Source organism: Mobula hypostoma, chromosome 10, assembly GCF_963921235.1.
Source record: "Mobula hypostoma chromosome 10, sMobHyp1.1, whole genome shotgun sequence".
NCBI classification, from domain to species: domain Eukaryota; kingdom Metazoa; phylum Chordata; class Chondrichthyes; order Myliobatiformes; family Myliobatidae; genus Mobula; species Mobula hypostoma.
In genome coordinates this window covers 58,370,161-58,382,604 of record NC_086106.1, presented here as the reverse complement: position 1 = coordinate 58,382,604, position 12,444 = coordinate 58,370,161, and the positions used below count along the sequence as shown (strand labels likewise).

At 44.6% G+C, this 12,444-nt stretch overlaps 1 protein-coding gene across 1 annotated transcript in view; it reads left to right on the top strand.

The window, feature by feature from the left end:
* LOC134353320 (gamma-aminobutyric acid receptor subunit gamma-4-like) overlaps positions 1–12,444 on the top strand; it is a 228,793-nt gene that overhangs the window by 34,662 nt on the left and 181,687 nt on the right. The window contains exon 2 of the mRNA XM_063061357.1: positions 3,064–3,212. Coding sequence (XP_062917427.1) covers positions 3,064–3,212 — 149 coding nt within the window. The remainder of the gene's footprint in view (positions 1–3,063; positions 3,213–12,444) is intronic.

Below are 12,444 nucleotides of genomic sequence, written 5' to 3'. Positions count from 1 at the left end.
CTAATTGGTATACGGGCAGCCATTACGAGTGCCAGGTGATTTAATTCCTGCACTACGACTGTTTGGTTTGCCTCACAACAGCGTTCCACCCTCCTCAGTAATTTCAATTCCTTTTCACCTATTTCTGTCTCCCATCATGGCGTACAGCACTCTTGGGTTCCTTTTGACCTACGTTCCGCCTTGTTTGTTTTCATCCACCATGACGCATACCAACATCCACCTCACGACGGCCCGTTCCACTTTTTGGAAAGGGGAGAAAAGACTTTTATCATAGATAAGAGGGGTAAACCTGAATGTGTTTTGGTAGATCGTCTTAAACCGGCCCACCAAGATTCAGAGGACTCCACTCCCATGCCCCTGCCGTCAGGACATGACCATGAGCATGTAAACACACCTCTGGATGAGCCAGAGGCTCCTGCTGTTCCTCCACCCATGGAGCACAGAACCCGAGCAAGGTGGCTCATGTGAGCTCCAGGCAGGCTCACAGTGCCAGTTTTAGTGAATTCTGGGGTGGGGGCCTGTGTAGGGTAAATGTAATTGGGAGAAATGTACATAATTGACAACCATTAACATTCAGTCGAGGTTTCACTTTAAGAAGCCAGTCTGACATGACAACCTTATAACATAAAGAGTTTTTGCATGTCATCGTGTGTGGGTTTCGGAGTTCAATAAAATGTATTCATTAAACGTAAAACACCTCACTTTGTTTTATTCGCAAAAACCTATATCGTTCTGATTTGAAACACTTGTCATGATTTATACCCACTTAGGACTCCTTTCCCTGGAGAATTCATCATTTGTTCTCTCAAAATCCTTCACGATAATGAACGGGACGATTAGGTTCCTCATTAACCAATTCTCCAATTCTCCATTTCTCTACATAATTAAGTTCCTCACTTTGGACCCATTCTGGTGACTCCCTCACCTTCTTGTGTTGGAACAATAAAGCCAAGGATCGCATGTGCTTATTTCTCCAATCTTCCCAAGTTGTTCTCATTCTTTCAAGGATTTAAGAAGTGTGTGTGTGTGTGTGTGTGCACCCAAACTCCTGGGACTCCCTATTCCTGCACCATCTGCTCTGGTTGCCATTTTTCATCCTTCCCACCAAACTACATCACTTCAAATCTTTGTGCACTGAACTGCATCTGACTCATTTTCTAGTTGGTGTCTGTCATCCTGGTTTGTTACTTTTCTCATGGTTAACCACATTTTTGAATTTCATCAAATTTTTAAATTCCAGACTATGTATCATTCTTTCCAGAATGTCAATGTTCTTAATTGTCACTTCACTGCTGTCTTGAGTAAAAAATAACCATTCACCACTGCTCTTCCTAAGTCAGTTTTATGCCCACGCTGCTACTCTCCCTTTAATCTTACTAACAAATTTATGAATTATAAGGTACTTTGTCAAATACTTATTAGAGCATAAGATATATTAATTTCATCAATTGTCCCCTTTACTTCATAAGTCAAATAGGACTTGCCTTCAATAAATCTGTGCTGACTTTCATTTGTTACCCTATTGTGCATTAAATTGACTGGCCTGAACTTGCTGGATTTATCCTGACTTTGTCTTGAAAAGGCAGTAATAAATCTGACATAAATCCCACACTTGGGAGCTTGGGAAAATTGTGGACAGAGCCCAACACTTTTGCCTTTTCTTTATTTCAAAATATTGCCAATATTGCCTCTGAATCCTGTTTAATAGTTGTCTTTTAGATCCCCCCAAAGTTGGAGGCAATGTCCTTGTTACTAGCTCAGCCTCGCAAGACTCTTTTTGGGTACCAGCCTGCCTCTGCTCTTTGTTAGCCTTTGACCAATAAGGTTATCCAAACATAAAACGTAGCAGAAATAAGCCATTCAGTCCCTCATCTCTGCTCTGTCATTCAATAAGTTCATGGCTGACTGCTTACCTTTGTGCCAATATTCGGCATAAACCCTATGTCACTTGATAACATTGGCATCCAGAATCGATTGGCCCATGTCTTGAATGTCTCAGTGACAAGTCCCAGTAGCCCTCTGGGTGAAGAAATTTTCCCTTATCATTGTCAGGAATGGCTGACCCCTCATTCTTCACCACACACCTTCAGTTCCTCTTTCCACTTCTAACACCTCTTCCAGATTCTGCCCTCCCCCATACATCCACTGAGCCCATTCCCTCAACCTCCCTTCCACCTTCATTCCTTCTACCACTCCCAGTCCACCAATCACATTGACACCTCCACAGTAACACCACCACCACCACCTTGTCTATCTACCACCTTTGACCACTCCACACCTTCCCTCTGCCCAGTCACCACTCACACTCTGACTCACCCATCTCTTCACTCCCTTTAAATCCTCTAACCTTCTCCACCACCTCCCCCCAATTAGTTAATTACCCTACACACCCCCCAACCCCACACCTGACCTTATCCACTACTTCTACCCTAGTAGTCTCTGTAACTTAAGACCCTCAGGGTCTTGACCTTCAGTTCCTCTACACTTATCCTGTAGTCACCCACTTCATCTCTCCCATCCCCCCCTCATCTTCAGCTCTCCACATCTACCTTCTCCTACTTCTCCCTCTACCCTGCTACTTTCTGCTTCCTCATTTTAATCCCGTGCCTCCTCTGAGGCCAGATGTTGACCCAGTATACTTTGGATGAAGATGATTGACTCTTTCCTGTGCTCTTCCACCATGGATCTAACTCAAGCCTTCATCAGTCTGTAGGGCTCAGCTCTAAATTGTGATTAGCAATCAAAAGAAAGCAAAATGACATATCAGAGCTTGGGATTACAGATGGAACTTACTCCAGGACACTTGTATTTGTTTAGGAATAACTTAGTGACAACACCCACCAAGCTGTGTACCAGCCTGACTTGGGAATATATTCCATATCTTTTCCATCACTGGGTCTAACTCCTGGACTTGCTTCCCTCAACTCACTATAGACGCAACCTCACCACATGGCCAGTAGTATAACGAGTTGAATTTTCCTCTTCGAGGGCAAAAGGGATGGGCTATAAGTACTGGATATGCCAGGTCCCAACAAAACCATTCTATCTCCATCTATTTCACAGGAGCAGACATGAAGAGGAAGAAGATGACGATGAGGTTGGGGTGAACAAGACTTGGGTGCTGGCTCCAAAGTCTCAAGATGCCGATGCAACACACATTCTCAACTCGTTGCTGGGAGGGTATGACAACAAACTGCGGCCAGATGTTGGCAGTAAGTGAGAGGCTTGTTGTTGCTCACCTAACTCAGTGCTTTGGTGCAGGGTCACAAGAGACTGCTCTTGTATGATGAGATCAGATGAACACAGGGAAAGTTGGGGTTCCATTCACAGTTCCCTGAAACTAACAGTACAGGCGAATAGGTGGTGAAGATGACCAGTGGTGTTTTTTCTATTCAGGGCACAGAATATTACATTTGGGATATTACATTGCAGGTTTATATAACACTGGTTAGACTGTACATGGAGCGTTGAGAGCTCTTCTGTCACCATGCTAAAGAAAGGATGCAGTTGTGCTGAAGAGAGTGGGTAGAGGAGATTGTGGATAGATGTGTAGAGGAGATTCCTGGTTAGGATTTGCAGAGGAGATTGTTGATAGGATGTGCAGAGGAGATTGTGGATAGGATGTGGAGAGGAGATCGTTAATAGGATGTGTAGAGGAGATTGTGGATAGGATGTGTACAGGAGACTGTGGATAGGATGTGTACAGGAGATTGTCGATAGGATGTGTAGAGGAGATTGTGGATTGGATGTGCAGAGGAGATTGTGGATAGGATGTGCAGAGGAGATTGTGGATAGGATGTTTAGAGGAGATTGTGCATAGGATGTGCAGAGGAGATTGTGGATAGGATGTGCAGAGGAGATTGTGGATAGGATGTGTAGAGGAGATTGTCGATAGGATGTGCAGAGGAGATTGTAGATAGGATGTGCAGAGGAGATTGTGGATAGGATGTGCAGAGGAGATTGTGGATAGGATGTGCAGAGGAGATTGTGGATAGGATGTGTAGAGGAGATAGTGGATAGGATGTGTAGAGGAGATTCATGGATAGGATGTGCAGAGGAGATTGTGGATACGATGTGTAGAGGAGATTGTGGATAGGATGTGTAGAGGAGATTGTGGATAGGATGTGTAGAGTAGACTGTGGATAGGATGTGTAGAGGAGATTGTCGATAGAATGTGTAGAGGAGATTCCTGGTAAGGATGTGTAGAGGAGATTGTCGATAGGATGTGTAGAGGAGATTCATGGATGGGATGTGTAGAGGAGATTGTGGATAGGATGTGTAGAGGAGATTGTGGATAGGATGTGTAGAGGAGATTGTCGATAGGATGTGTAGAGGAGATTGTGGATAGGATGTGTAGAGGAGATTGTGGATAGGATGTGCAGAGGTGATTGTGAATAGGATGTGCAGAGGAGATTGTGGATAGGATGTGTAGAGGAGATTGTGCATAGGATGTGCAGAGGAGATTGTGGATAGGATGTGCAGAGGAGATTGTCGATAGGATGTGTAGAGGAGATTGTCGATAGGATGTGCAGAGGAGATTCATGGATAGGATGTGTAGAGGAGATTGTGGATAGGATGTGTAGAGGAGATTGTGGATAGGATGTGTAGAGGAGATTGTGGATAGGATGTGTAGAGGAGATTGTGGAAAGGATGTGTAGAGGAGATTGTGGATAGGATGTGTAGAGGAGATTCATGGATGGGATGTGTAGAGGAGATTGTGGATAGGATGTGTAGAGGAGATTGTGGATAGGATGTGTAGAGGAGATTGTGGATAGGATGTGTAGAGGAGATTGTGGATAGGATGTGTAGAGGAGATTGTGGATAGGATGTGCAGAGGAGATTGTGGATAGGATGTGCAGAGGAGATTGTCGATAGGATGTGTAGAGGAGATTGTGGATAGGATGTGTAGAGGAGATTGTGGATAGGATGTGTAGAGGAGATTGTGGATAGGATGTGTAGAGGAGATTGTGGATAGGATGTGTAGAGGAGATTGTGGATAGGATGTGTAGAGGAGATTCATGGATGGGATGTGTAGAGGAGATTGTGGATAGGATGTGTAGAGGAGATTGTGGATAGGATGTGTAGAGGAGATTGTCGATAGAATGTGTAGAGGAGATTCCTGGATAGGATGTGTAGAGGAGATTGTGAATAGGATGTACAGAGGAGATTGTGGATAGGATGTGCAGAGGAGATTGTGGATAGGATGTGCAAAGGAGATTGTGCATAGGATGTGCAGAGGAGATTGTGGATAGGATGTGTAGAGAAGATTGTGGATAGGATGTGCAGAGGAGATTGTGGATAGGATGTGTAGAGGAGATTCATGGATAGGATGTGCAGAGGAGATTGTTGATAGGATCTGTAGAGGAGATTGTGGATAGGATGTGTAGAGGAGATTGTGGATAGGATGTGCAGAGGAGATTCATGGATAGGATGTGTAGAGGAGATTGTGGATAGGATGTGTAGAGGAGATTGTGGATAGGATGTGTAGAGGAGATTGTCGATAGAATGTGTAGAGGAGATTCCTGGAAAGGATGTGTAGAGGATATTGTGGATAGGATGTGTAGAGGAGATTCATGGATGGGATGTGTAGAGGAGATAGTGGATAGGATGTGTAGAGGAGATTGTGGATAGGATGTGTAGAGGAGATTGTGGATAGGATGTGTAGAGGAGATTGTGGATAGGATGTGCAGAGGAGATTGTGGATAGGATGTGTAGAGGAGATTCATGGATAGGATGTGCAGAGCAGATTGTTGATAGGATCTGTAGAGGAGATTGTGGATAGGATGTGTAGAGGAGATTGTGGATAGGATGTGTAGAGAAGATTCATGGATAGGATGTGTAGAGTAGATTGTGGATAGGATGTGTAGAGGAGATTGTGGATAGGATGTGTAGAGGAGATTGTGGATAGGATGTGTAGAGGAGATTGTGGATAGGATGTGTAGAGGAGATTGTGGATAGGATGTGTAGAGGAGATTGTGGATAGGATGTGTAGAGGAGATTGTGGATAGGATGTGTAGAGGAGATTGTGGATAGGATGTGTAGAGGAGATTGTGGATAGGATGTGTAGAGGAGATTGTGGATAGGATGTGTAGAGGAGATTGTGGATAGGATGTGCAGAGGAGATTGTGGATAGGATGTGTAGAGGAGATTCATGGATAGGATGTGCAGAGGAGATTGTTGATAGGATCTGTAGAGGAGATTGTGGATAGGATGTGCAGAGGAGATTGGGGATAGGATGTGTAGAGGAGATTCATGGATAGGATGTGTAGAGGTTATTGTCAATGGGGTGTGCAGAGGAGATTGTGGATAGGATGTGCAGAGGAGATTGTGGATAGGATGTGCAGGGGAGATTGTGGATAGGATGTGTAGAGGAGATTGTCGATCGAATGTGTAGAGGAGATTCCTGGATAGGATGTGTAGAGGAGATTGTGGATAGGATGTGTAGAGGAGATTGTCGATAGAATGTGTAGAGGAGATTCCTGGATAGGATGTGTAGAGGAGATTGTGGATAGGATGTGCAGAGGAGATTGTGGATAGGATGTGCAGAGGAGATTGTGGATAGGATGTGCAGAGGAGATTCTGGATAGGATGTGCAGAGGAGATTGTGGATAGGATGTGTAGAGGAGATTGTGGATAGGATGTGCAGAGGAGATTGTGGATAGTATGTGCAGAGGAGATTGTGGATAGGATGTGTAGAGGAGATTGTGGATAAGATGTGCAGAGGAGATCGTCGACAGGATGTGCAGAGGAGATCGTGGATAGGATGTGTAGAGGAGATCGTGGATAGGATGTGTAGAGGACATCTTGGATAGGATGTGTAGAGGAGATCGTGGATAGAATGTGTAGAGGAGATCGTGGATAGGATGTGCAGAGGAGATTGTGGATAGGATATGTAGAGGAGATTCATGGATAGGATGTGCAGAGGAGATCGTCAACAGGATGTGAAGAGGAGATCGTGGATAGGATGTGTAGAGGAGATCGTGGATAGGATGTGTAGAGGACATCTTGGATAGGATGTGTAGAGGAGATCGTGGATAGGATGTGTAGAGGAGATCGTGGATAGAATGTGTCAAGGAGATTGTGGATAGGATGTGTAGAGGAGATTGTGGATAGGATGTGCAGAGGAGATTGGGGATAGGATGTGTAGAGGAGATTCATGGATAGGATGTGTAGAGGTTATTGTCAATGGGCTGTGTAGAGGAGATTGTGGATAGGATGTGCAGAGGAGATTGTGGACAGGATGTGCAGGGGAGATTGTGGATAGGATGTGTAGAGGAGATTGTCGATCGAATGTGTAGAGGAGATTCCTGGATAGGATGTGTAGAGGAGATTGTGGATAGGATGTGTAGAGGAGATTCATGGATAGGATGTGTAGAGGAGATTGTGGATAGGATGTGTAGAGGAGATTCTGGAGAGGATGTGTAGAGGAGATTGTCGATAGGATATGTAGAGGAGATTGTGGATAGGATGTGTAGAGGAGATTGTGGATAGGATGTGCAGAGGTGATTGTGGATAGGATGTGCAGAGGAGATTGTGGATAGGATGTGTAGAGGAGATTGTGCATAGGATGTGCAGAGGAGATTGTGGATAGGATGTGCAGGGGAGATTGTGGATAGGATCTGTAGAGGAGATTGTCGATCGATTGTGTAGAGGAGATTCCTGGATAGGATGTGTAGAGGAGATTGTGGATAGGATGTGTAGAGGAGATTCATGGATAGGATGTGTAGAGGAGATTGTGGATAGGATGTGTAGAGGAGATTGTGGATAGGATGTGTAGAGGAGATTGTGGATAGGATGTGTAGAGGAGATTGTGGATAGGATGTGCAGAGGTGATTGTGGATAGGATGTGCAGAGGAGATTGTGGATAGGATGTGTAGAGGAGATTGTGCATAGGATGTGCAGAGGAGATTGTGGATAGGATGTGCAGAGGAGATTGTCGATAGGATGTGTAGAGGAGATTCCTGGATAGGATGTGTAGAGGAGATTGTGGATAGGATGTGTATAGGAGATTCATGGATAGGATGTGTAGAGGAGATTGGGGATAGGATGTGTAGAGGAGATTCATGGATAGGATGTGTAGAGGTTATTGTCAATGGGCTGTGTAGAGGAGATTGTGGATAGGATGTGCAGAGGAGATTGTGGATAGGATGTGCAGGGGAGATTGTGGATAGGATATGTAGAGGAGATTGTCGATCGAATGTGTAGAGGAGATTCCTGGATAGGATGTGTAGAGGAGATTGTGGATAGGATGTGTAGAGGAGATTCATGGATAGGATGTGTAGAGGAGATTGGGGATAGGATGTGTAGAGGAGATTCTGGATAGGATGTGTAGAGGAGATTGTCGATAGGATGTGTAGAGGAGATTGTGGATAGGATGTGTAGAGGAGATTGTGGATAGGATGTGCAGAGGTGATTGTGGATAGGATGTGCAGAGGAGATTGTGGATAGGATGTGTAGAGGAGATTGTGCATAGGATGTGCAGAGGAGATTGTGGATAGGATGTGCAGGGGAGATTGTGGATAGGATCTGTAGAGGAGATTGTCGATCGATTGTGTAGAGTAGATTCCTGGATAGGATGTGTAGAGGAGATTGTGGATAGGATGTGTAGAGGAGATTCATGGATAGGATGTGTAGAGGAGATTGTGGATAGGATGTGTAGAGGAGATTGTCGATAGGATGTGTAGAGGAGATTGTGGATAGGATGTGTAGAGGAGATTGTGGATAGGATGTGCAGAGGTGATTGTGGATAGGATGTGCAGAGGAGATTGTGGATAGGATGTGTAGAGGAGATTGTGCATAGGATGTGCAGAGGAGATTGTGGATAGGATGTGCAGAGGAGATTGTCGATAGGATGTGTAGAGGAGATTCCTGGATAGGATGTGTAGAGGAGATTGTGGATAGGATGTGTAGAGGAGATTCATGGATAGGATGTGTAGAGGAGATTGTGGATAGGATGTGTAGAGGAGATTGTGGATAGGATGTGTAGAGGAGATTGTCGATAGGATGTGTAGAGGAGATTGTGGATAGGATGTGTAGAGGAGATTGTGGATAGGATGTGCAGAGGTGATTGTGGATAGGATGTGCAGAGGAGATTGTGGATAGGATGTGTAGAGGAGATTGTGCATAGGATGTGCCGAGGAGATTGTGGATAGGATGTGCAGGGGAGATTGTGGATAGGATGTGTAGAGGAGATTGTCGATCGAATGTGTAGAGGAGATTCCTGGATAGGATGTGTTGAGGAGATTGTGGATAGGATGTGTAGAGGAGATTCATGGATAGGATGTGTAGAGGAGATTGTGGATAGGATGTGTAGAGGAGATTGTGGATAGGATATGCAGAGGTGATTGTGGATAGGATGTGCAGAGGAGATTGTGGATAGGATGTGTAGAGGAGATTGTGCATAGGATGTGCAGAGGAGATTGTGGATAGGATGTGCAGAGGAGATTGTCGATAGGATGTGTAGAGGAGATTGTCGATAGGATGTGCAGAGGAGATTCATGGATAGGATGTGTAGAGGAGATTGTGGATAGGATGTGTAGAGGACATTGTGGATAGGATGTGTAGAGGAGATTGTCGATAGGATGTGCAGAGGAGATTCATGGATAGGATGTGTAGAGGAGATTGTGGATAGGATGTGTAGAGGACATTGTGGATAGGATGTGTAGAGGAGATTGTCGATAGAATGTGTAGAGGAGATTCCTGGAAAGGATGTGTAGAGGAGATTGTGGATAGGATGTGTAGAGGAGATTCATGGATGGGATGTGTAGAGGAGATTGTGGATAGGATGTGTGATGTGTAGAGGAGATTCGTGGATAGGATGTGTAGAGGAGATTGTGGATAGGATGTGTAGAGGAGATTGTGGATAGGATGTGTAGAGTAGATTGTGGATAGGATGTGTAGAGGAGATTGTCGATAGAATGTGTAGAGGAGATTCCTGGATAGGATGTGTAGAGGAGATTATGGATAGGATGTGTAGAGGAGATTGATGGATAGGATGTGTAGAGGAGATTGTGGATAGGATGTGCAGAGGAGATTGTGGATAGGATGTGCAGAGGAGATTGTGCATAGGATGTGTAGAGGAGATTGTGGATAGGATGTGCAGAGGAGATTGTGGATAGGATGTGCAGAGGAGATTGTGGATAGGATGTGCAGAGGAGATTGTGGATAGGATGTGCAGAGGAGATTGTGGATAGGATGTGCAGAGGAGATTGTGGATAGGATGTGCAGAGTATATTGTGGATAGGATGTGTAGAGGAGATTGTGGATAGGATGTGCAGAGGAGATTGTGGAGAGGATGTGCAGAGGAGATTGTGGATAGTATGTGCAGAGGAGATTGTGGATAGGATGTGTAGAGGAGATTGTGGATAGGATGTGTAGAGGAGATTCGTGGATAGGATGTGCAGAGGAGATTGTTGATAGGATCTGTAGAGGAGATTGTGGATAGGATGTGTAGAGGAGATTGTGGATAGGATGTGTAGAGGACATCTTGGATAGGATGTGTAGAGGAGATCGTGGATAGGATGTGTAGAGGAGATCGTGGATAGGATGTGTCGAGGAGATTGTGGATAGGATGTGTAGAGGAGATTGTGGATAGGATGTGCAGAGGAGATTGTGGATAGGATGTGTAGAGGAGATTCATGGATAGGATGTGTAGAGGTTATTGTCAATGGGATGTGTAGAGGAGATTGTGGATAGGATGTGCAGAGGAAATTGTGGATAGGATGTGCAGGGGAGATTGTGGATAGGATGTGTAGATGAGATTGTGGATAGGATGTGCAGAGGAGATTGTGGATAGGATGTGTAGAGGAGATTTTGGATAGGATGTTTACAGGAGATTGTGGATAGGATGTGTAGAGGAGATTCATGGATAGGATGTGTAGAGGAGATTGTGGATAGGATGTGTAGAGGAGATTGTGGATAGGATGTGTAGATGAGATTGTCGATAGAATGTGTAGAGGAGATTCCTGGAAAGGATGTGTAGAGGATATTGTGGATAGGATGTGTAGAGGAGATTCATGGATGGGATGTGTAGAGGAGATAGTGGATAGGATGTGTAGAGGAGATTGTGGATAGGATGTGTAGAGGAGATTGTCGATAGGATGTGTAGAGGAGATTGTGGATAGGATGTGTAGAGGAGATTGTGGATAGGATGTGTAGAGGAGATTGTGGATAGGATGTGCAGAGGAGATTGTGGATAGGATGTGTAGAGGAGATTCATGGATAGGATGTGCAGAGGAGATTGTTGATAGGATCTGTAGAGGAGATTGTGGATAGGATGTGTAGAGGAGATTGTGGATAGGATGTGTAGAGAAGATTCATGGATAGGATGTGTAGAGTAGATTGTGGATAGGATGTGTAGAGGAGATTGTGGATAGGATGTGTAGAGGAGATTCATGGATGGGATGTGTAGAGGAGATAGTGGTTAGGATGTGTAGAGGAGATTGTGGATAGGATGTGTAGAGGAGATTGTCGATAGGATGTGTTGAGGAGATTGTGGATAGGATGTGTAGAGGAGATTGTGGATAGGATGTGTAGAGGAGATTGTGGATAGTATGTGTAGAGGAGATTGTGGATAGGATGTGTAGAGGAGATTGTGGATAGGATGTGCAGAGGAGATTGTGGATAGGATGTGTAGAGGAGATTCATGGATAGGATGTGCAGAGGAGATTGTTGATAGGATCTGTAGAGGAGATTGTGGATAGGATGTGTAGAGGAGATTGTGGATAGGATGTGTAGAGAAGATTCATGGATAGGATGTGTATAGGAGATTGTCAATAGGATGTGTAGAGGAGATTGTGGGTAGGATGTGTAGAGAAGATTCATGGATAGGATGTGTAGAGGAGATTGTCGATAGGATGTGCAGAGGAGATTCATGGATAGGATGTGTAGAGGAGATTGTGGATAGGATGTGTAGAGGAGATTGTGGATAGGATGTGTAGAGGAGATTGTGGATAGGATGTGTAGAGGAGATTGTGGATAGGATGTGTAGAGTAGGCTGTGGATAGGATGTGTAGAGGAGATTGTCGATAGAATGTGTAGAGGAGATCCCTGGATAGGATGTGTAGAGGAGATTGTGGATAGGATGTGTAGAGGAGAATGTCGATAGGATGTGTAGAGAAGATTGTGGATAGGATGTGTAGAGGAGATTGTGGATAGGATGTGCAGAGGTGATTGTGGATAGGATGTGCAGAGGAGATTGTGGATAGGATGTGTAGAGGAGATTGTGCATAGGATGTGCAGAGGAGATTGTGGATAGGATGTGCAGAGGAGATTGTCGATAGGATGTGCAGAGGAGATTGTCGATAGGATGTGCAGAGGAGATTCATGGATAGGATGTGTAGAGGAGATTGTGGATAGGATGTGTAGAGGACATTGTGGATAGGATGTGTAGAGGAGATTGTGGATAGGATGTGCAGAGGAGATTGTGGATAGGATGTGCAGGGG